The sequence below is a fragment of the Trichechus manatus genome, unplaced genomic scaffold (genome assembly GCF_000243295.1).
Source record: "Trichechus manatus latirostris isolate Lorelei unplaced genomic scaffold, TriManLat1.0 scaffold00005, whole genome shotgun sequence".
In the NCBI taxonomy this organism is placed as follows: domain Eukaryota; kingdom Metazoa; phylum Chordata; class Mammalia; order Sirenia; family Trichechidae; genus Trichechus; species Trichechus manatus.
Window position 1 is genome coordinate 13,568,096 of NW_004443941.1, and position 23,404 is coordinate 13,591,499.

A 23,404-nucleotide genomic window follows, 5' to 3' on the forward strand; every position below is an offset into this window, starting at 1 on the left:
TGGCACAGGCCCATGGGACTGCATGACTCCAGGACACACCATTCCCACCACTGTCTGCAAGAACAGTACAACCTGGAATTGTGCAGTGAACAGCCTGCAGGTTGTACAAGATGGCCCTGCATGGTAAAATGTCAACAAAATGTTAGCCATTAAACTTCAACAACTCAACAACAAAAAAGCAAACAACCCAATTAAAAAATGGGCAAAGGACATGAATAAACAGACAATTGCCAAAGAGGGCATTCAAGCAGCCAACAAACACACAAAGAGATGTTTGTGATCATTAGCCATTAAAACCAAACCTGTTGCTGTCAAGTCGATTCCAACTCATACCGACCCTATAGGACACAGTAGAACTGCCCCATAGAGTTTCCAAGGGGTGCCTGGTGGATTCGAACTGCCGACCTTTCGGTTAGCCGCTGTAGCTCTTAACCACTACACCACCAGGTGCAAATCAAAACTACAATGAGATCTCATCTCACCCCTGCTAAAATGGCACTGATAAAACAGAAAACAACAAATGTTGGTGGGATGTGGGGAGACTGGAACCCTTATCCCCTGCTGGTGGGATTGTAAAATGGCACAACCACTATGGAAAACAGGATGGTGCTTCCTCAAAAAACTACAAACAGAACTGCCTTATGATCCAGCAATTCCACTTCTAGGTATACACCTTAGAGATCTAATAGAAGAGACACGAACAGACATATGCGCACCTATGTTCACTGCAGCACTATTCACAATAGCAAAAAGATGGAAACAACCTAAGTGTGTCCATCAATAAATGAGTGGATAAACAAAATGTGGTACATACATGCAATGGAATACTACTCAGCCATAAAGAATGATGAGTGCTTGAAACATAACGTGAATAAATCTGGAAGACATCATGCTGAGTTAAGTCAGTCAATCACAAAAGGACAAATATTGTATGACTTCACTTTTATAAAAAAACAAGAAAGGATATATATACAGGGACCAATGTTCATTGGTGGTTACCAGGGATAAGCGGGGGGACACTCTCTAGATAGCAGACATTTGTTATTTTTGGTGATGGGAAATGTAACACCGAATGTGGGTGAAGTGCGTACAGCTTAACCAAGTTAAATAATGTCATTAAGATGTACACAAGAAAAAAGGACCTTTTGGTAACTGCTGTGGCATATATAATTTTTCAATTGCAACAGCAACAACCAAAAATGTATATGCAGGTATATATGTATGAATGTAAGCATATATGCGCAATGTTGTTAGGTGCCGTGAAGTCAGTTCCAACTCACAGTGACCCTATGTACAACAGAACAAAAACACTGCCAGGTCCTGTGCCACCCTGAGCCCATCACTGCAGCCACTGTGCCAATCCATTTCATCAAGGGTCTTGCTCTCTTCTCCTAACTCTCTATTTTACCAAGCATGATGTCCTTCTCTAGGGACTGACTGGTCCCTCCTAATAACATGTCCAAACCACATGAGTATCGGTATGTATATGTGTGCACATATAAGTGTATGCATATGTATATGCATATATGTATGTGCATACATATATATTCATATATATAATAAAGCACATAGGGGGCACAGTTACAGATACTTCTTAGACATAACCAAACACCTCATAGGATTGGTTTTCTGGGTGTGAAGGCTTAGGACCACAGTCTAGTGAGAAAACTTGGTCAATTGGCATAATATAGCTCATAAAGCTTGTTTTTCATCCTAGTTTGGTGAGTAGTGCCTGGGGTCTTAAAAGCTTGCAAGTGGCCATCCAAGGTACAATAATTGGTTTCTATTCGCCTGGAACAACAAAGGAAGAAGGAGAGCCAGGAACAAGAGAAGGATGTGCAATGTGTGGCTAGCTGCCTCCATGAACAACTGCCTCCTTTGCCATGAGACTAGAAGGACTGGATGGTGCCCGGCTACCATTACTGAACATTTTGGTCAAACATTCCATAAAGGAATCCTGATGAAAAGGGGGAAAATACAGAATAGAATTTCAAATTCTCATGGACTCCAGACTTCCTGGAGCCATGAAGGCTGGATGAACACCTGAAACTACTGCCCTGAGATAATCTTTCAACCTTAAACCAAAAATATCCCCTGACGTCTTCTTAAAACCAAACAGTTGAGCTTAACTAGCAAAGAATATCTGCCTTGAGCATTATGCTCTTTTCAGAACTATCTATATGGGATCAAAATGATAACAACAACTTAAACGATTAGATAGGAACCTTAGGGAGCAGTGAATTTATGTTAATGGAGGAGGGACAACTCAGAAAAGGAGAGTTAGAATGGATACACAACTAGAAGAATGTAATCAATATCACTAAATGGTACATGTAGAAACTGTTGAATTGGTGTATGTTTTGCTGTGTATATTCTCAACAACAAAATAAAATTATATATACGTAAATAAAAGAATGGTCATATTAACTTACACTCCTATCAATGGTGTAAAACTACTAGTAATTCCCCATCTCGTCTAATTTAATATTATCAAATATTTTAATTTTTTGAATTCTAATGGGTAAAAACTATTTAGCTTTTTCTTTCACTTTCTGTGTCCCTGATTACTAGTGGGTATGAACATCAACGTCTTTGCATATGTTTATTAACAATTTGTATTTCCTCCTCTATGAGTTGTTTGTTCATATTCTTGTCCACTTTCCTATTAGGTTTCCTTTTCTTGTTGAATTATAGGAGTTCCTTATGAACAGTGGTGTGCTCCTGTTTGTAAACATCTCTTGTCAATTTCACATTCAGTGACATGATAACTTGAAATTGGCCATGATGGGAGTATTTATATCATAAAAATCTTCAAAAGCTATACTCTTCCACCCCTCTGCACCCCAGCCAGTTTTTAAGCATTTACTAGTATACCATTACTTATATGATTTTGAATTCTAATCTTTTGTTTGTTACTTGTCCCAATGACTTCCTCTTAGCCAATCATTTTCAAGCTTTCTGTACCATTTGACACTGTTGCCCATTCACATTTAAATTTATCTTACTTGACTTCCATTACACCAGACTTTTCCTAGATTCTTCTACATCTCTACTTATTCTTCTGTCACCATTCCAACAATGCTCCTTTCCCCTTAATTTTCAGTGTCTGTAAAGTTTCCATTCCAAATAGCTCAATTATACTCAGAATTGATGCTGATGACTTCCAAACTTAAGAGCTGTAATCTCACCATACCACCTCTCTTTCTCTCTCATATTTCTGTACGCCTAGTAGACAGTTTCTCTTTTATGTCTCACCATAAGTATAAACGCAATAGGTCTAAAACCAGAAAAGAATTAAGTGATACAATTAAAAAATAAAATCAAAAGATGCACTTAATACCCAAAATTTCTAATACTATAATAATCTTATTGAGTGGTTTATCACTTAAAAGTTCTTTCTTTAGAAAGATGCCTTTACTCAATCTTGAAACCAGTAATCAGGTGATCCCATTACATATGTTAAGAAGTGAGGTATACTGAGTTTACAAAGTCAGTAAAAGAAATGCCTAATTCATAAACTTCTAATCCTATTTCATTGTTCATGGTAGTTTCCATTTATGATAAGTGATGAGAAAAATTTTTTTTTTTACTCCAACAGGGCTTAATATTTACAATAGCTTAGATAATAAAGCGACTCGTAATCCCATTTCACGTAAAAATAAAAAGAGAAAAACAATTTGTACTACTGTGGTAGGCAGATGCTAAAATGGCTCCTAATGATTCTCACCACTGGGTATTCACACCACTTTGTAATGCCCTCCTCAAGTGTGAGCTGGACCTAGTGAAAAAAATATAGCAAAAATGATAGGACATCACTTCCAAGATTAGATTACAAAATAGTGGGACATCTGTCTTGCATTATCTCTGGATTTTTTCACTTGCTTGCTCTGATGAGCCCCGTTGTCATGTTGTAAGCTGCCCTCAAAAGAGGTCCACATGGCAAAGAATGGAGGCCAACCTCTCTGGAGTTAACACAGTAAAAAACTAAGGCCCTCAATTCAACAGACCATGAGGAAGTGAATTCTGTCAGTAATCATATAACGAGCCTGGAAGCAGATCCTTCCATAGCTGAGCCTTATGATGACTATGGCCCAGGCCAGCATTTTGATTGTAGCTTTGTGAGAGACCCAGAACAACATCATGCCCAGGTTCCTAACCCACAGAAACTGAGATAATAAATGCTGTTGCTTTAAGCCAATAAATTCAGGGGTAATTTGTTACAAAGCAATAGATAACTAATACAACATCCTATAAGTTAGCTATAAGATGATGATGTGTCCTAATGTCTTGCCACTCAAGGTCTGCCCGTGGACTAGCAGCGTCAGCATCACCCAGGGGGCCTGTTAGAAATAAGAACTGTCAGTCTCCACCCTAGATTTGCTGAATCTGCACCTGCACTTCAACAAGATCCCCAGGTGATAAGTACGTACATTCAAGTTTGAGCAGCACTTTCTGCGGTGTGATGGATTGCTTTTATATGGCCTTTCTGACCATGGTCTTGTAACTCCCACCCAATGATCAGGTGGGACTACGCAAATAAGGTGCTTGTGGTTCACCAAGGAGATTGGACAACTTGCTAATAAATAAGGTGCATGACACACTTGTGGGGGTGAGACTATACAAATAAAGTGTATGAAACCCTAATGAGGGGATTGGTCAGTTCTGCCATCCCGCTAGGCTTAAAATGAGCCATCCCACAGGCAGAATGGGGAGAACCTGACTACCACCAAGAAGAAGAGCTAGGAGTGGAGTGTGTCCTTTGGACCCAGATCCCTGCACTGAGAGCCTCCTGTATCCTGAATTGTAACCTGTTACTTCCTAATAAACCCCATAATCGTTAAGTATTGTCTGTGAGTTGTGTGGCTACTGCAATGAATTATCGAACCCAGCAGAGCAGTAAAGAGTGCCATGGGACAGCTGGTGTCAGAACTGGTAAAAAGCCTGGAGAGAGGAGGCATGTCTGACCTCTGCCTCATAGGGATCAGCCTTGGGCTGTTGACGCTGATAATGATTCTCCTCCCCCTTGTGAAGTTAGAGGAGAAAGTCAGATGCCTCCGCCACACCATTTTTACACTCTCCTAGAAGATCCTTCCTTCAGTCACCTAAAAAAATAATTACTTGCTCTTTTAACTTTTACTTTAAGTAAGAACATGAGAGTTCTGCTATCATTTAGGATATAGAAAGCCAGATGAGAATATCACTCTTACCCTAATAAGAAAAATTCAAAAGTAATCTACAAAATCATAATTTTTTATGAGTCTATCAGCGAGCTAAGGCCAAAGGGCAACTAAAATGAACTGAATTCGACAGCATGACAAGGCTCTCTGAGGAAAGATAGAACACAGGATCTGATTCACCTTTGGCAGAGCATGAAAGAAGTGGCAGCCATTAAAAAAAAAAAAAAAAAAAAAAGTGAGGAAAAAAAACAGCTTGAATTTTAACAAATTCTTAAAGGCCCAGTGTGAGCTAGCGTGACAGTTTAGAATCCCTGGCATTCACAGACGTAAGCAGGAGTCTGCACCCACTAGCCAGCTCGTTTCCATGGGACTCTATCAGGTGCTCAGGAAGAAGACTGTAGGCAGGAAAGCAGACCTAAGGAGAGGTGCTCTTGGAGATACAGAGTGATCTGCAGAAACTTCCAAAGTCTGGGGCTGGAGCAGGGATACCAGGTAATGCTCATCCGTGTTCCAAACCCTGCATGAGCCCAAGCCGTTGCTGTGGGGACAGGCATAAAACCTGCCGGCACCTGGGACTCTTCTCCAATAAGTAGCAAAATCTGTCTGCCACTGAGGGAGAGGTCAAATACCCTTAACACCCCAGTTCCAGGCAAAGGATCCAGCTATTCTCACACTTCACTGACACTAGGAAAGGGGCAGAAAATCTGCTCGTGTCCAGATCCTCCAATGATACAAAGCAGAGATCTGCTGCCACTGGGAAAGGGGTTGGTCACTCACCTATACTCAACACCTTCCACTGAAACTAGGCAGAGTTCACCCACCAGGATGGGAAGGGGCAGGAAATTGGCCTGAGCTCTAGAGCAATGCTGTCCAGTAGAACCTTCAATGATGACAGAAATATTCTCTGTCTGTGTTGTCCAATACACTAGCCACTAGCCACATGTGGATATTTGGCTATTGAAGAGTGTAGCTCTAGACTCTGCACTGAGTAAAAGGTGGCGACTGTCCCTAGGGAAGGCAGGGAAAGCCACACCTCTGAGGCACAAGCCTACAAAACCTACTTAGGATTCAAGCAAGAGAAACACACCCCACCCCAAGGGAGCCTTGCATAAAGTAATAAGCAACAGAAATCTACTGCTGTGAGAGAGGCAAGACCAGACAGAGACCCTACTCTCCGCCTGCCCCAACTGTGGCACAAGCCGAATGGAGCAAGAGTGCTGAGAAAAATCATCTAACACTTCAGGCCTCACATTAAGCACAAATAGTGGCAGTTCATCTTTGCAGGAATTTGCAGCTTGCAGTGCACTGACGTAACTATGGCAACTACAAAACCCAAACCAAGTTCAATTACTAACTAGATTAATCCATACTTGTCCACACTAACAACTGACAGAAAAAGAGGCATGCCAATTTCTGGGTGAAAAATACTTAACTCAGACTTTACTATTCTTTTACAATGTCTGACATTCAATCCAAAATTACAAAATTCACACAAACACATGAAATAAAACAGTCAACAAAAACAGACCTACAAATGGACCGAACGCTGAAAACTATCGCACAGACACTTTAAAATAGCTACGATTAATATGTTAAAGGATCTAGGGGGGAATTTTAGCAGAGAGATGGAAACTATTAAAAAAAAGAAAATGCTAGAAATGAAAAATGTGATGAAGTCGTTTATTGGGCTTACCAGCAGAATGAACATAGCAGAGAAAAAAAATGAACCTTAAGAAAGGTCAACAGAAATTATTCAAACCGAAACAAAGAGGAAAAAGAGTAGGGAGAGAGACAGAGCGCTCAAGAGGTGGGACAATAGCAAATGGTCCAACATATTTTTACTTGGAGTCACAGAAGTAGGAGAGAGAATGAGGCAGAAGTAATATTTGAAAAGATAACTAATGAAAGACAACAAACCACAGATCCAAGAACCTCTGAAAAGCCAAAGCAGGATGAATATAAAGAAAAACACACTGAGGCCCATCATAGTTGAACTGCTGAAAAGCATTGGTAAAGAGAAAATCTTTAAGACAGTTTAAAAAAGAATGAGATACAGAGGAACAAAGGTAAGAATGAGGGCTCAGCAGAAACTCTTCAAGCCAGAAGACAACACAGCAACATCCTGAAAGTGCTGAAAGAATGACCTGCCAACCTCTCCCCTAAACAGCTAAAAACATATTTTAAGTACTGAAAGAAAAAAACCTATACCTTTTTCCCTGAAAACAGCTTAAAAAATCCGTTGCCAGCAGACCTGCACTCTAAGAAATGTTAAATAAACTTGTCCAAGCAGAAGGAACTGACACCACATAGGGCATCAGGGGTCAGCAAACATTTTCCCTAAATGGCCAGATAATAAATATTTTAGGTTTTGCAGGTCATAAGGTCTCTGTTGCTACTACTTAACTTTGCTATGGTAGCACCAAAGGAGCCAAAGACAATATGCAAAACAAATGGATATGGTTGTGTTCCAACAAAACTTTATTTACAAAAGCAGGTGGGCTACATTTGGCCTGCAGACTATAGTTTGCCAACCCTTGATCTACACAAAGGAATGAAGAACACCAGAAATGGTAAAAATGGTTATTTTTTATTTTAATCTCTTTAAAAGATTCAATTAGTTGCTCGAAGCAAATGTAACAACAATGTATCATGGGGTTTGTAATACGTGTAGAAGTAAAATGTATGGCAATGATAGCAGAAAGGATGGAGGGAAAAAAACATACTATGGTATGATTATTACAATATATGTGAATAGTATAATATCATTTGAAGGTAGACTGGGATAAATTAAAGATGTATATGAAAACTTCATATCAACCATTTAAAAGAAAAAACTAAAGACCTATAGCTAACAAGTCAACAGTAGAGATAATATTGAATCATAAAAATTACTGAATCCAAAAGAAGGCAGGAAAAGCAGAAAAAAAGGAAAAAGAACAGATAGAGCAAATAGGAAAAAAAAATAGCAAGGTGATAGGTTTAAACACAACCATATTAATTACATTAATGTAAATGGTCTACACTCCAATTATAAATCAGAGATTGTCAGACTGAATAAATAAGAATAATATATTGAAATACCTTTAGGAACACTACAGAAACTCAGAATAGAAAATTAGGATATTAGAAAGATTAATGTATGTACCTAGAGTAGACTAAACATAATTGTTAGATTTATATCAACACTTAAGAAATTTTGAAACATCTGAAATGAAAGCAAATGATGAATTAACATAAAATCAAACTGAAGTCATCTGACTTAACTACTATTAACTCCCCTGACTTCCCCATATTTTCAGTGCTCCATGGCTATATGCCCCCACCTCACCAAATATAGCAATGTTCATAAACACTGACCTTGCCATGGCTTCTTTCCACTTTCTGAAAACATTTATTCAGGGACAGATTATGACGAACAGAATTCTTCCAGCCTGTTGGCGCAGTAGCAAAATATGGGAAGCGGTCCAGAATCCAGCTATAAATTTCTTTGACGGGCAAACATTTATTTGGAGAGTGTTCAATAGCCATATAAATGAGAAGACTAAAGGAGTAAGGGGGCTTTGAAGTTGCTGATTTTTTTTCTGGGTCCTGGTAGCATGACGGTCCGAAAGGTGGCACATCATCTCCTTCTATGTCATACAATGGACTAACAATAGGAAGACCCTCACTTCCAAGGCTGAAGTTGGTAAGAAGATTAGTACTTTCATGAAGCCAGTTCAAGTTTGTGAGTTCATCATCTGCTGACTCACTGTCCACTAGGGTGGCCTTTGGCCTGGCAGCATCCACAGCTTCAGGTAAGCTTCCCATTTTGTAAATCTGGCTTAACCCTGCAAACTTTTCAGCTCCTGGGGTTTCAGCTCTTTTATCTGGTGTCATTCCAATTACTGGACCCATTTACTTTACAATTCTGCAACAAAGGAAACAATTATCAATCAATGTAATTCTTAAGATTCTTAACCTCTGGGAAAATGAAAATACATATTTAAATATCCCCAAATCAGAGAAATTATGCAATCAACTGTCCCACATAATACTTAAGCACAATATTTGTATAACAAAAACACTAATGGTTACAACACAAGAACAGAACTGATTTCATACTATTTGAAACGGTTGTAAATAAAATGCACTAACATAGCACCAAATGTATGGGTGTTATCAACAAAATTAAATAATGTATTTTAAGTATTTAGTAAAGTATCTAGCTCACAGTAACCACCTAATAAGTATGGCTATTATTATAAAAAATAAACAGACTATTTCTTTGAATTATAAGATCTTATAATCTAAATATCTTAAAGATCTATGATTTTACTCTAATAGCCATACACATGGATCAGTCCTAATTAAATTTGAAATATTGTTTAAACAATAATTCCAAATAAACCCTCCCCTCAAATCTGAAATATTTATCCAAAAAAGGGATAGATTATTTCTCAAATTTTTATAGTACACCATACTAAAAAAGAGGTAAAATTTCTTATTTCACTAAACTCATTATCAGCTATATTAACTCTACTATAAATTTTATTATTTCTTTTGTAAACTTCAGTATTTTTAATTCTGTATTGTATATCACATCATCAAGTACTGGCATGAAAAGCTGATATTCTACATTCTCTTAGTCAGGTTTGAACTAACACTGTATTTTCAAGGAAAAAAAATGTTTCTAAACTATCCTTTTTCATTTTAACTTTGTCAAATGACTTTTTTTTTTTGCTTTTTAAACACACTTCACTTCAAAAACATGTCGTGGGAGGATAACTAACCAGAGAGCAAAGTGATAGAACTAATGTGCTATTTAATTCATTTTCAATGGTTCATTAAGATATCTCATTTCTGAATTCAATGACAAACCTTCTAAATCCTATTCAGTCTACTCATGTTTATATAACTGAAATAAAGGGAAGTATCTCCAGAATTATATTCACTTAGAACATACCTGGCAGGTTACTGTAATCTACTACTAGTAACTACTACAAGATGTAGTGACAGAACACTCAGTTATCAATAGCATTAGCTAATGCTTTTTGGGCCAGTCACTGTGCTAAACACTTGACATATTATATCTTAATTAAGCATCAGTTAAACCCTATAAACTAGGCCATTATTACTGACCTAGTTTTACAGATGGGGACAATGACTCAGAGAGGTTAAGTAGCCTGTGTAAGGTTACCTGGCTAGTAAATAAATACAAAAGCCAGAGTTTAAATCCAGGCCGACTGACTTCAGTCTAAACTCTTACTACTACTATACCCAGACAATAGTATATATACACACCTATGAGCAACCAATGACAATAATACAATCCTTTTAAAATTTTAACACTGGTTCTCTCCAGACCCAGTGCTTATTCCTGTTACTTAGACACACACACACACACACACACACACACACACACACACAAACAAGAACTCTATGGCAACAGGTTTGGGTTTTTTGTTGTTGTTATAGATCAGGAACAAGACAAAGATGCTCACGTTCACCAGTGCTATTTAAAATCGTACTAGAAGTTCTAACCAGAAAATTAGGCAAGAAATAAAAGGCATCCAAATTGAAAATGAAGTAAAACCATCACTATACACAGACACTATGATTCTATATACAGAAAATCCCAAAGATTCCCTAAGAAAGCTGCTAGAGCTAATAAACGAATTCAGTGAAATGCAGGGTACGAGACCAAAACACAAAAATCACTTGTGTTTCTATACACAGCAATGAACAACCTGAAAAGGAAATTCAGAAAAACAATTCTATTTACAATAGCATCTAAAAGAATAAAATACCTGAGTATAAATTTAACCAAGTAGGTGAAAGACTTGTACACTGAAAACTATAAAACACTGCTAAAAGAAATTAAAGGAGACCTAAATAAATGGAAAGACATTCCATGCTTATAGATTGGAAGACTTTATTTTGTTAAGATGTTAATACTATCCAAAGTGATCTATAAATTCAATGCAATCCCTATCAAAACTCCAACAACGTTTTTTGCAGAAATGGAAACGTCAATCCTTTAATTCATAAGGAACTGCAAAGAGCCCTAAATAGCCAAGACAATCTTGAAAAATAACTAAGTAGGAGGAACACACTTCCCAAATTCAAAATGAACTAAAAACTCCAGGGGTCAAAACAGTGTGATACTATTAAAGGATAGACATACAGATCAATGGGATAGAACTGAGAGTCCAGAAATAAACCCATACGTATATGGCTAATTGATTTTCGAAAAGGAGGCCAATTCCATTCAATGTGGAAAGAATCGTTTCTTCAACAAATGGTACTAGGACAACTGGATCTTCATATGCAGGAACCCCTACTTCTACTACACATAAAAATTAACTCAAAATGGATCAAGGACCAAAATGTAAGAGCTAAAACCATCAAACTCTTAGAAGAAAACATAGAGGTAAATCTTCAAGACCCTGTATTTGGCAACAGATTCTTAGATATTCTTAGCATAAGCAACAAAAGAAAATACAGATAAATTGAACTTTATCAAAATAAAAAACATTTGTGAATGAAAAGACATTATCAAGAAAGTGAAAAAACAGTCTACAGAAGGAAAAAAAAATTGGAAACTACATATCTGACAAAGGTTTAATATCCACAATATACAAAGGACTCCTACAACTCAACAATAAAAAGACAAACAACACAATAAAAAATTAGATAAAAACCTTGGACATTTTTCCCAGGAAGATAAACAAATGACCAATAAACACGAAAAGATGCTCAACATCATTAGTTACCAGGGAGATGCAAAACCACAATCAGATACCACTTCACACCCATTAGGATGGCTATTATAAAAAAACAACAGAAAATAACAAATGTTGGCATGGATGTGAAGAAATTAAAACCTTCATGCATTGACGGTGAGAATGTAAAATGGTAAAAGTAAAATACAGGATTACACTAGGAGCCATTAATTCTGCTCTCGGGTTTATACCCTAAAGAAACGAAAGCAGGGACTCAAACAGATACTTGTACACCAATGTACACTGCAGCATTATTCACAATAGCCAAAAGGTGGAAACAACCCAAGCGTCTATCAATTGATGAATGGATAAATAAAATGTGGTATATACATACAGTGGAATATTAAACAGCCATAAAAAGAAATGAAGTTCTGATACATGCTACTACATAGATGAACCCTGAAAACATTTGCTGAGTAAAATAAAGTCAGACGCAAAAGGACAAATATCATATGTTCCCACCTACTGTGTTTTTACACAAATAACGCACACCTTCTACGTTTGTTTGCCAACTACGCCCCCCACCCACGAGGCATTTTCATTAACTGCCACTATGCCAATTTTTTTTTTTTTTACATGTTGCTGTAAAAAAATTAGCACAGCACACTTACAAAAATACCTCAGGAGGCAGGAGGAGGGCGCAGTTGACAAACAAACTTAGAAGGTGCACAAAATCATTTGCTAAGGATTCTAAAGCTATTAAAATAGAGCCAAAATTATAAACTGGACTGAGTTCGTTATTCAAGTTTTATGTTCATAAGAGTACACTCAGTTTCTTAAAGAACTTCTATTTTTTAGCAATACTAAAATGAATAGAAGCAATGAGTTGTACTGGTGCAACCAAAAACAAACAAACAAAAACCAATCCCACTGTTGTCAAGTTGATACCAACTCATGGTGACCCCATGTTACAGAATAGATCTGTTCTGTAGGATTTTCTTGGCTGTAAACTTTATGGAAGCAGATTGCCAGGCCTTTCTTCCACGGCATCCCTAAGTGGGTTCGAACTACCAACTTTAGGTTACTAGTTGAGCCTAAACCACATTAGTGTAACAGATACTCAAAATTCAGTCTCTTAATAACTACTGACTAAGTATTCTCATCAGAAACTAAGACGGTTGCAAATATATGCAATTCCTTTGAATTACAAGTTTAGAATAAACCCCATTACTTAAGATATAATGCAATATTACAGCAGAAATTTGCCAAAGAGTTACATAAAATGTGCATCCCCAAGCAGAGTTTTAAAAAAAAAAAAATACTGACATTAAAAGGCTGACACTGTCTTAGTAAGGTTTGAAGAGTCACTGTATTTTCAGGGAGGAAAAAGGAACAGGTTTTAAAGTAGCCTTTTACTTTAGAACACTAAAACCACCATAATAGATAAATAAACAAATTATCTTTTCTTACAAAAAAGTAAATATAAATAGTAAACAAACGTATTAGGAAATATTCAACTTCACTAATCATCAAAGAAATGCAAAGCAAAACAAAAATGTGATATTAAATATGATAATGCATTTAGCACAGTTCCTGGTATATAGTAAGCACAAAAATTAGTAACAGAAAGGATGGCATCCATTTTTGCCCAAATTAGCAATAGTTTAAAAACATTTAATATACAACTTTGGGCAATGACCTAGGCCATTTTGGAAAGCTAACTGGCAATATGTATCAAGAATCACTAAAAATTTATACCTTTTGACTCAATAATTCCACTTATGAGTCACTTTCATGAAAATAATCTTATGTAGGAAAAAGATATTTCTCTTATACACATACAGATTTTCATTTAAGAATTATTAAAGATAGTATAAAACTAAAAACCACCTACATAGCCAATAATATAGAAATGGTTAAATAAACTGAAACACATTTCTTCAATCTAAATCATTAAAAATTGTCTTGAAGGCTGTAAACAAAAAACTTTTTAAAAAACTGGTGAAAAAGTAGAAAATACAAAAAAAAGCTAACAGTGGTTTATATCAGTTTAGCTTTGACATTTTTTCTTGTTCTATTTTCCAGATTTTTTTAAATGTGTTTTTTTTTTTATAGTTTAAAATCACAACAATAAACTTTAACGGAAAAAAGCTTGCACTAGATTATTTTTAGTTGTATTTCCATTTCACACACACAAAAAACCACCTCACTAAAAGATCATGGGCTTACATTCATAGGGCTCAAGTCAAACACAGAAGCCACCTCTTGAATTCTTAGTACAGCTTATTCTATTACAAAGTTTTTCTGTAACATGAATTAGCTCATTGGTAAATAGAGGAACGATTTTAGCATAATGTGGAAATCACAATGGCTTGTACACTTTTCCCAGTCTATGTTTTTGTACCACCAAGTAACAGCAGCTGAACCCAAAACAGGTTAACCCAGTGGAAAGCAGCAAGCTGCTGAAAATATGGTACAGTACTGTATACAATTCGCATTCAACCCATGTTCTTCCTCTTGGCACAGCTTGGCCACATGCTCTTTCTTGGAAGTGCTTAATGAGCTCTTCTCTCCAAATCTTTATGCATTTTTATCCGTCTCCATAACCTTGCAGCTTCAACCCTTCCTTGCAAACCCTTCCCATCAGGCTATCTTCATCTTTCTTTTTTTTTTGGTCCTAAATTGACTGTAGTTTTTATTTATTTGTAACAAATTTAGTATCTCTTTAAAAATATTCCAGTATTTTATTAGGACTTGTTTTTGTTAGCATTCTGGTTACAAAGCTGCACACGTTTTGGGTGAGCTGACCCATCAGCTGTGCACAATTTGTGTTTCCAGGAATATATAATATGTAATAATACAACAAAAAGGTATGTGTTATTTCACAACAAAATCAAGACTTGTAAAGTTTTACTTGTTTTGAACATTCTTTTTTGAGAATCACTTCTTAAAATGAACTGAAACCATTCAGTAGCAGAGCACTAATAATATGCATGGCAGTTTACTTCATAAAGACAAAGGAGCATAGAAATAAAAGGAAATCTAGGCCTGTGATGTAATACTTCCTCTTTACTAGTCTTTTAATAACAATACTTCAACAAGCCACATGTAACTGTTACATATATAACAAATGTCACTTAAAAAACGCATTTAAAGCCAAGAGAATATGATGTGGAAGTTGAAAAATATACTTTAATTTTTTAGCAGTTTAACTAGCTTAATCCAAATGATTAATATATCCACTAATAAATCAAATTTCTAAAACCAAGATATTTCTACAAAAATAAGCAGATAAATGTACTAGACAATTTGTGTTAAGACTCCAAATCTACGTTTCAAGAATAAAAAGAATTTCTTCTCCCAAGGAGAATTTTAAAAGTAGAGAGTTCACAGAAACCCAGTACATCCACTCTGGAATCCCCGTCTAGAGTGACGCTGAGTAATCTGTCATGGCAGTATCTCAAGAAGAGGGTTTAGGATTAAAATGTACCATTTTTTTCTTTCAAAGCTGTGCAGCTCATGCATGTCCCAAAGGTGACTAGCAGGGATCTGCACATCTGCATATTATGTTCTATATTAAAATGATATTCCCCCTAAGACAAGGAAAATAAAATTTCATACTGGAATTCTCAGATCACTTCCCAAAAGGTCCAAAAAGAACACTTTTGCTTAGACTGGTATTAACATTGGTCTGAGAGAAAACGCTTCACTGAGACTAAACAAGATAAGAGAAACTAATCCACAGAATTTTCAATATTATCTAAAACATGACATGCTGCATTACAGAGAATCAGAGGCTTTATATAGATAGCCTTTTTGCCCAAAAATAACTAAGGGACCTCTTAAACACAAAACTTTGGTCTTAAAAAAGTTTTTTTTAGTTATTTTATTTCTCCATGTTTTTAATTGATTGTATCAAACACTGAGTAAACCCAAAAATGTTTTTCTTTATAATTTTACCATATGTTGGGATCCCTAAACATTATATTATTTAGCTTTCCATGTTCTTTTTAAGCATTATATAAAATTGAATCATACTGAATATGTTCTGAGACTTCTCCCCACCAAATTCATTAATAAGAAACTACTGCAGAAGTAATTCCTTTTTACAGATAACCAATCTTCCATTTTACGAATACTTCACACTTTACTGTACTCTCCACGGCCACTGTAGTTGTTTCTTTATGGGGCTACTACAAACAGTATTGTTAAGGACACCTTGTTTATATCTCCTGGAACACAAGTGACAAGAATCTTTCTGGGGTATATTGGATCACACAGTATTTTTCTCTTCAACTTTAACTGATAATGACAAATTGCTTTCCAAAACGGCTGAACCAGTTTACACTCTCACCAGGACTGTATATATTCCGGTTGCTCCATGTCCTACCAAAAAAATTCTCTGCAGATCTGATCAATATGAAACTGTATCTCCTGTGATTGTAATTTGCATTTCCCAGATGAAAAATGAGGTTGAACATCTTTTCATACGTATATGCTCATTTCGGTTTTCCTTTCTATCAAGTGTCTACTGAAGTCATCTGCCCATTTTTCTGCAGGGTTGGCTTTTTCCTTAATGATTTGTATTGTTTGGATACTAATCCTCAGGTGTGACACAAATATCTTTCTCCAATAGATGGCATGTCTTTTTAGTGTCTTTACGGTAGTCTTTTAATGAAGAAGTTCTTAATTCTAATACAGAATCTATTAACCCTTTCCTTTATTGGGTTTTGCAGTTAAGTGTCTCATTTAAGGAATTCTTTCCTACACCAAAGTCATAAAGGTTTTATTCCACATATTGTCTTCTAAGATTTACAGTTTTTGCCTTTCACATTTAAGTCTTCAATTCACCAAAAATGAGTTGTAATCAACTCGACAGCAACGGGTTTGGTATTTTGGTTTTATTCTTCACTTATCAACTATCTTGGTATGCGACATTTCACATTTACGACAATAGTAAAAAATCTACTATACAACTATTTTATGCATTAATGAGGCAGTGGACACGGCTGCAACAGCTGCAGAGTGTCCCCTCCCTCCGAGCATCATCTCTCTCAGGGAGGGTCTCCAGGTGGCCTCTGGAAAGCTGGGCTGAGCTGCCCTGCGCCCTCTGCTCCCTCCTGCCGGCAGGGGGCTCTGCATCCAGCTGCCACATGGGGCTGGCCTCCTCCATGGCCACGGTGGACACGCAGGCAGCCACGGTGGACATGCAGGCAGCCACTGAGCCAGCTAGCAACTGTTCTGGGTTCCCAGCTCCTATGCGGCCTGAGGCCCTTGCAGCTCAAAATTGGTGTGCGGTATGAAGGGAGGAAAGAAAAAGGCATCAGAGAGGGTGTTTGGAAGAAATGCCTGCGAGTTTACACAGTCTACCAAAAACCAAACCAAACCCGTTGCTGTCGAGTCGATTCTGACTCATAGTGACCTTAGTAAAGGGCAGAGTAGAACTGCCCCATAGGGTTTCCCAGGAGTGGCTGGTGGATTTGAACAGCTGACCTTTTGGTTAGCAGCCACACTCTTAACTACTGCGCTACCAGGGCTCCTTACATGGACTACACACAGGATTTTGTCCAGTATTTTAGGCTGATCCAGGTACCTAGTTCACCACACTGCTGGAAATAGATATTTGCATTAGTTTCTGATGGCAATATCCCTAAAGGACACTATCTTGTATCTTAGAGCACTGATTCTTAAATTTTTTCCTGCCTCAGCACACTTCAGAAATTTGACATACTCCTATTAGTAAGAGTGGTTCATTAAGACAGATTCCCAACTGGAAGTAGGTAGAGGACATGTTCCTGGAGGTACAAGTAAGATATCAAAAACTCTATGCACATTTTTTAAAAGAGGGTTGCCTCTTTCCATTCTCTTTAAAAACTATACTCTTAATATAGGAAACATATTTTATCCCCTTAATTATGATTCAGGCTCATCATTATAAAAAGGAATTCAAAAGAATAATGCTTGTAAAGACTGCTCATGTATATAGTACTATCTGCCACTATATCAGTGTTTCTCAAATCAGGGTATCCCATGGTTACATTCTGGGGGCCAAACAGGTTTTGTGTATTTTCATTTTGTGCTTTCATTTCACTAGCAGTCTAAAAAATGTATTTTACCATTTTTAAAGAGAAAGTGAGAGACACTTTTTAAAGAAAACTACTTAATTAACTAAAGTAGGTGCTTCTCAAAATGAGACCTATAATTTTTTTCTTTAAAAGGGATTCATACATTATTCAAGTTTGAAAAGCACCTCTCTACACTAAAAGGCCCCATATTCCTATACTTTAATTTACTGGACTCATCTTCTTAGTTCTAGATCCTATTCCTCACTTGTACTGTAGTCAGTGTACCTCATTATACAAGTCTATGATCCTTATTGAAAATCCTTGGGGCCGATGTATTTCAAAATTCAGAATATTCTGGATTTTAGAAAGGAAAGACAATACATATATAATATTTTATACTCCCAGTGAAATCTGAAGCAGCACCACCTAATCAAATAAATTACTATTTCTGCAGCAAAATGGACATTCACACAGAGGGGTAAATAAAGACTATCAACAGCCTCATGAAATTTCAGATCCTGTGTTGCTACAAAATGGGTTAAGTGAAAACTTTTATGGAAAAAAAGAGACAGAAAAAACTTTTGGTTTTCACAGCATTTTGGATTCCTAAATTGTGGAATTGTAACTGTAGATCTATTATCTATTATAGATTGGAAAGACAAATAAATTTCATTAGAATTTCATATGACAGTAACTAAGATCCGAATAAGGGTTAAAAGCTTGCCTTAAAGTGCATGAATTTAATGCATAAACTTTGTGATCCTCCCCCAAGCTATTTTTAGAAGTCCCTTTTTGCCTATTTGTGGCTTAATAGTTGAGGATAAAGAACAAGCAACTTCCTGATAAGCTAAAATGCATTGTATTATGAATTACTAAAATGTCAGAAGTACCTAAGTATATAAGGGAATTTAAAATACATTCCAAAACTAAACTATTAGCTATTTTGTAACATGGTTATGATATCTCTACATCTAGAGATGTGAATAAAAGGTACAGAAAGAGAAGTGCAGAGATGTAATTATTCAGCATAACCTCTCCTGGTCCTTTTCTAAGGGGCTTCAAAAAGAAACTTCCTGCTTCTACTACTCACGTGACTGTTATCATAGCTGTTACAGTCTATGGTAAAATAGCGTAATAGATTTATAAACGTTAGATCCTTCATATACAAAAACTAGAGTACAGCATCAATAACAGTGGTTTGCTCTGAAGTTTTGAAATTAAAAAGGATGGGCCTGTGTCATGACCACTAACACCCCCTGGCAAGGCAGTCGTCTGAAATGGGACTTCTCAGAAGAGCGCTGCAGTAACAGTTGCATCCTTTTCTTTATGATGAGACTTTCACTTCCTTATTCTATTTGCTTCATGTACTTTGTTTCTTACGTTATGTTAGTATTTTGTCCTTCTTCAAATTATTTAGTTTAAATAATCTAACAGAACTTAAAGCATACAAACTTTTAGAACTTTTAGTATTTTACAGTTAAAAAACAAAACAAACTAAACCCGTTGCCAATGAATCGATTCCAACTCATAGCGACCCTACCAGACAGAGCAGAATTGCCCCGTAGGGTTTCCAAGGAGTGGCTGGTGGATTCCAAGTGCCGACCATTTGGTTAGCGGCCACAGCTCTTAACTACTACGCCACCAGGGCTCCATTTTGTAGTTAAAGACCTAAAAAAAAGTCAAAGTCTAAGTTCCTTCACTAACAATTCTTTGCCAGATGCCAAAAAGAATATAGAAAATAATCATACTACCTCTGAAATTAAAAAAAAAATGTTGAGTTTTCACTATCAATGCCATTCTCAATAATAAAAAGACACAGTAGCAAATATGCTGTAATAAAACAGCACAGAAATATAGTTACACTTATTGGTATCCAACTAATTCAGAATCTATTTTGTTACAGAATTCTTATCAAATTAAAATATTCAAGTAATAATCTGAATATTACTTTACATATATTATGGATTTCAACATTTGCTGTAGTACTTTAAAAACATGGGTTCATGAATATAAAAATTATTTAATGACCAAATAACCAGGCTTTCATTCCAGCAATTATCATGAACATAAAAGTCTTTTAAATGTGTACTTTAGTAAGTAGTATAGATGCATAGCAAATAAGGAATAATTGCAATTAACTATTCATTTTATTAATGATGTGTTTAATACTTTAAACATGCTGTATTATTGAATCTCTTCATATTACATTTTCAATTTTAAAGTTTTACCTTACATTTCTTACAGCCCTAAATGTATGTTATTATTTACTAAATAATTTTTAAATGTTAAAATTTTATATTTAATCCATTACCTTGTCTAAGAATTCTTATTAGGAAATAAAATTTAGCACCAAAAAGACTCAGACCAAAAATAAAATATAGACAAATCCTGATACCTCTGAGCAAACGTATACCAATTTATTTTTCCTTGCACCCCCGAGCAAGTCATTAAATATTTCTTTCCTCATTACCCAAAGAAGGTAAAGAAGTCAATTTTTGCTGTTTCTAAAAAGCTTTTACTACACTAGAGCAAAAAAGAACCATACCATCTGCTATGCTCTACTAGTACTGGGAAGAAACTGGAACAGTTGTACCAAGAGACCCCAAAGAACACTTGCAGTCAGTCCTGTGCTTAAAGCAAGGGATGACTGATTACCCCAAACTGTATGGCATCACCTGACTTACAAATAAAATTGTTTCTCCCTACTATTTAGCTTCCTACTTAAAATCAGACTCATTAAATACTTAAACATCTGAATTCCTGACACACATGACAAATGAATGGAATTTTTTTTGTTACACCAAAAATTAAATGCATTTATAATTTTTAATTTCTGTCTATTTAGGTGGTCTTTGTACCACCACCCATCATGAACTTAATGTCATCAGCAAATCAAGCCATCTTGCAAATGTCAAAAGAGCAATCAGAGAATAGGCCCCATCTCAGATTGGTGGCTTTCCCATCTAATCACTTTGAAGTAATCAATATAAAAAAAGAAAAATTCTGATTTAGGCTAAAATAATCCTACCAAAGGGAAATGCCTGGCAATTACCTCAATTCTTCTTCAAATGTTGCCTCTGATTAAGATTTACTATACAATGAAAAGGAGCCCTGGTGGAGCAGTGGTTAAGAACTACAGCAGCTAACCCAAAGCTCAGCAGTTCGAATCCACCAGCCACTCCTTGCAAACCCTCTGAGGCAGTTCTACTCCATCCTATAGGGTCCCTATGAGTTGGAATCAACTCGACGGCAATGGGTTTCTTCTATAATGGAAAGAAATTTCCATTCAATTTCCCTATCTTTTCCTCACTTCCAATTCCCTTAGGAATGACCATATTTATTAATTATAGTAAGGTACCGTTTCTCAAGACTAGAAGCCACAGCATTAGATTTCCTAAAGTTATTCAACAGTATAATATGCTTATTATAATAAGCGTGACATAAAATATTTTAGCAGCTTAGAGATAATCATTTTCTAAATTTGAAGAACTGCTCATTTTTAAAAGGAAAACAATTTCCTTCCTGTTAATTTATCATTAAGAGTTGGTAGCAAAAATAGTCTAGGATTTACTGAGCACATACTATTTGCAAGGCACTGTGTAACATATCTAACAAATGCCAGAGCTTTAAAGATATTCTATTATCTCAAAACATCTGAGAATGTTAGTAATCTTCAGGTAAGAAAAAAAAAAAAGACATACAAAAGGAAGAAACTTATTACTTTTCCTATTGATTTAATAATGTATTCTTTGTTTTAATTAAGATTCTCCATTATAAATGCTGCCCATTCCGTAAAATATAAGATTACAGGATAGAGTCAAATCCCAAATGTACTGCAAAAAGGCGTATATTTGATTATAATGCTACATGATGTCATGTATCCAGGACAACTGAAGCATTACGGTCTCTTAGGGATAAAACTGCCTCTTGGTCATAGATTTAGGTGACACAGCATGTGATCCATTGTCTCTACACAAAAAATGTGTGCAGCTGCATTTTCTAGTCAAGAAAGGGGTGGGGGCAGAATACAAAAGGGTCAAAGATTTGCCTCATATGGAAACTGCTTCTCAAATGGGGGTAGTAAAAGAAGTAAAAGTGAGGGGGGCGGGGAGACTTTTCTCCAACTCATGCTAAAAGCAGAAAACACTAAAATAGGGGGGGAAAAATCCTGTTGTGACAATCTTCTACCAAATCCACCTTTCTCCTACCTCTTCTTGTCTTGCACACATAGACTTTGCACACCATCATTTAAATTCCATTTCTGTTTAAATAATTTTGTGCTATTTGTACACAATATATAAGAGATGTAAGAGTTTCCTTTCATATTGTTGCAGAATTTGTCTCAAATGTCTCCGCTGTTCAGCAGTTTCTTGGGGAAGTTAAAATGAAGCAATAGCTTAAAAGTTAACAAATGAAACACATGTGCTTCTAACCAGTAAACATTAAACAAATCCAATATTTTATGTATAAAGACCAAATAATTTTATATAAAATGAATCCCTAACATGTAACACGACCTTTCACACAGACAAATACTGATTTCAAAAGTATTCCCACAAAGTAAGGTCAAAATTGAGTAAGAATTGTTTTCTCTGGTTAGGAAAAAGGCTATTTCTAATACTTTTTTTTTCTTTTAACATTGATGACAAAATACTTTATAAGCTTCTACTATTATCGAAAACAAATTTAAAATAGTACTACTGGTAATCTGCTCCACATGTTACGAAACGAAATGATGGAAAAGCACTACTGGTTCTCAGAGTAAATCTAGTTTAGAAAACCCATCTTCTCAAACTTTAGGACTGCAACCAATGCCGTGTCCAAACCAAAATGTATTCGAGGTAGAAACTGAGTCCACAGAAATCAAACCAAGGTAATTACAAATGGAGGGGAAATATCCTTACCATCTAGAATTAGAAGTAATGTCACCCATTCTCTAAATCATGTAGTGACTGGGTTAGCCAACCAGCACTTTGGCTTTTTTGTTTGTTTTTGGCAGCCTTGTATTGCTCTTGAACAGTAATGTTGAAAGAAATAAAGTTACAGAAGTCTAAAAGTCAAAGGACCTAATGTTCTAAAGAACAAGGGTAAATTCGGTTGGCATTTTAATATTAGCAGGTGGTATTCTATGTCATCAAAATTTACTTATGTGTAATATCATTTAAATGCTTTGAATATAAGCCATAATTAGTCAGCCATGCAGTGACTCTCCTACAACTGATTTAATAATGCTACTGAAAATAAGCCTCTTTTAAAAGTATATTCATGATCAGAAATAAATTTAATAAAAGCAGACAGTATCTTACTAATAGCCTACTGATGTCAAATCTGGAAAGAGTAAAATGACTTAAGACTCCATACTGCTTAATTTAGTATATTGATTTTATATGTTATTTTTTAAAAGTATGATTAATTTAACACAGAATTAAGTTGATTTTAAATAGAGCTAAATTACTCCTAT

General features: G+C 35.9%; 1 protein-coding gene across 4 annotated transcripts in view; it reads right to left on the reverse strand.

Annotated features, from left to right (window-relative positions):
* The window catches only part of FOXN2 (forkhead box N2), a 56,428-nt gene that overhangs the window by 11,941 nt on the left and 21,083 nt on the right, over positions 1-23,404 (reverse strand). For all 4 annotated transcript variants that reach the window (XM_023735370.1, XM_004369480.2, XM_023735371.1 and 1 more), the window contains exon 2: positions 8,535-9,084. In XM_023735370.1, coding sequence (XP_023591138.1) covers positions 8,535-9,071 — 537 coding nt within the window. In that variant the 5' untranslated portion in view covers positions 9,072-9,084. The remainder of the gene's footprint in view (positions 1-8,534; positions 9,085-23,404) is intronic.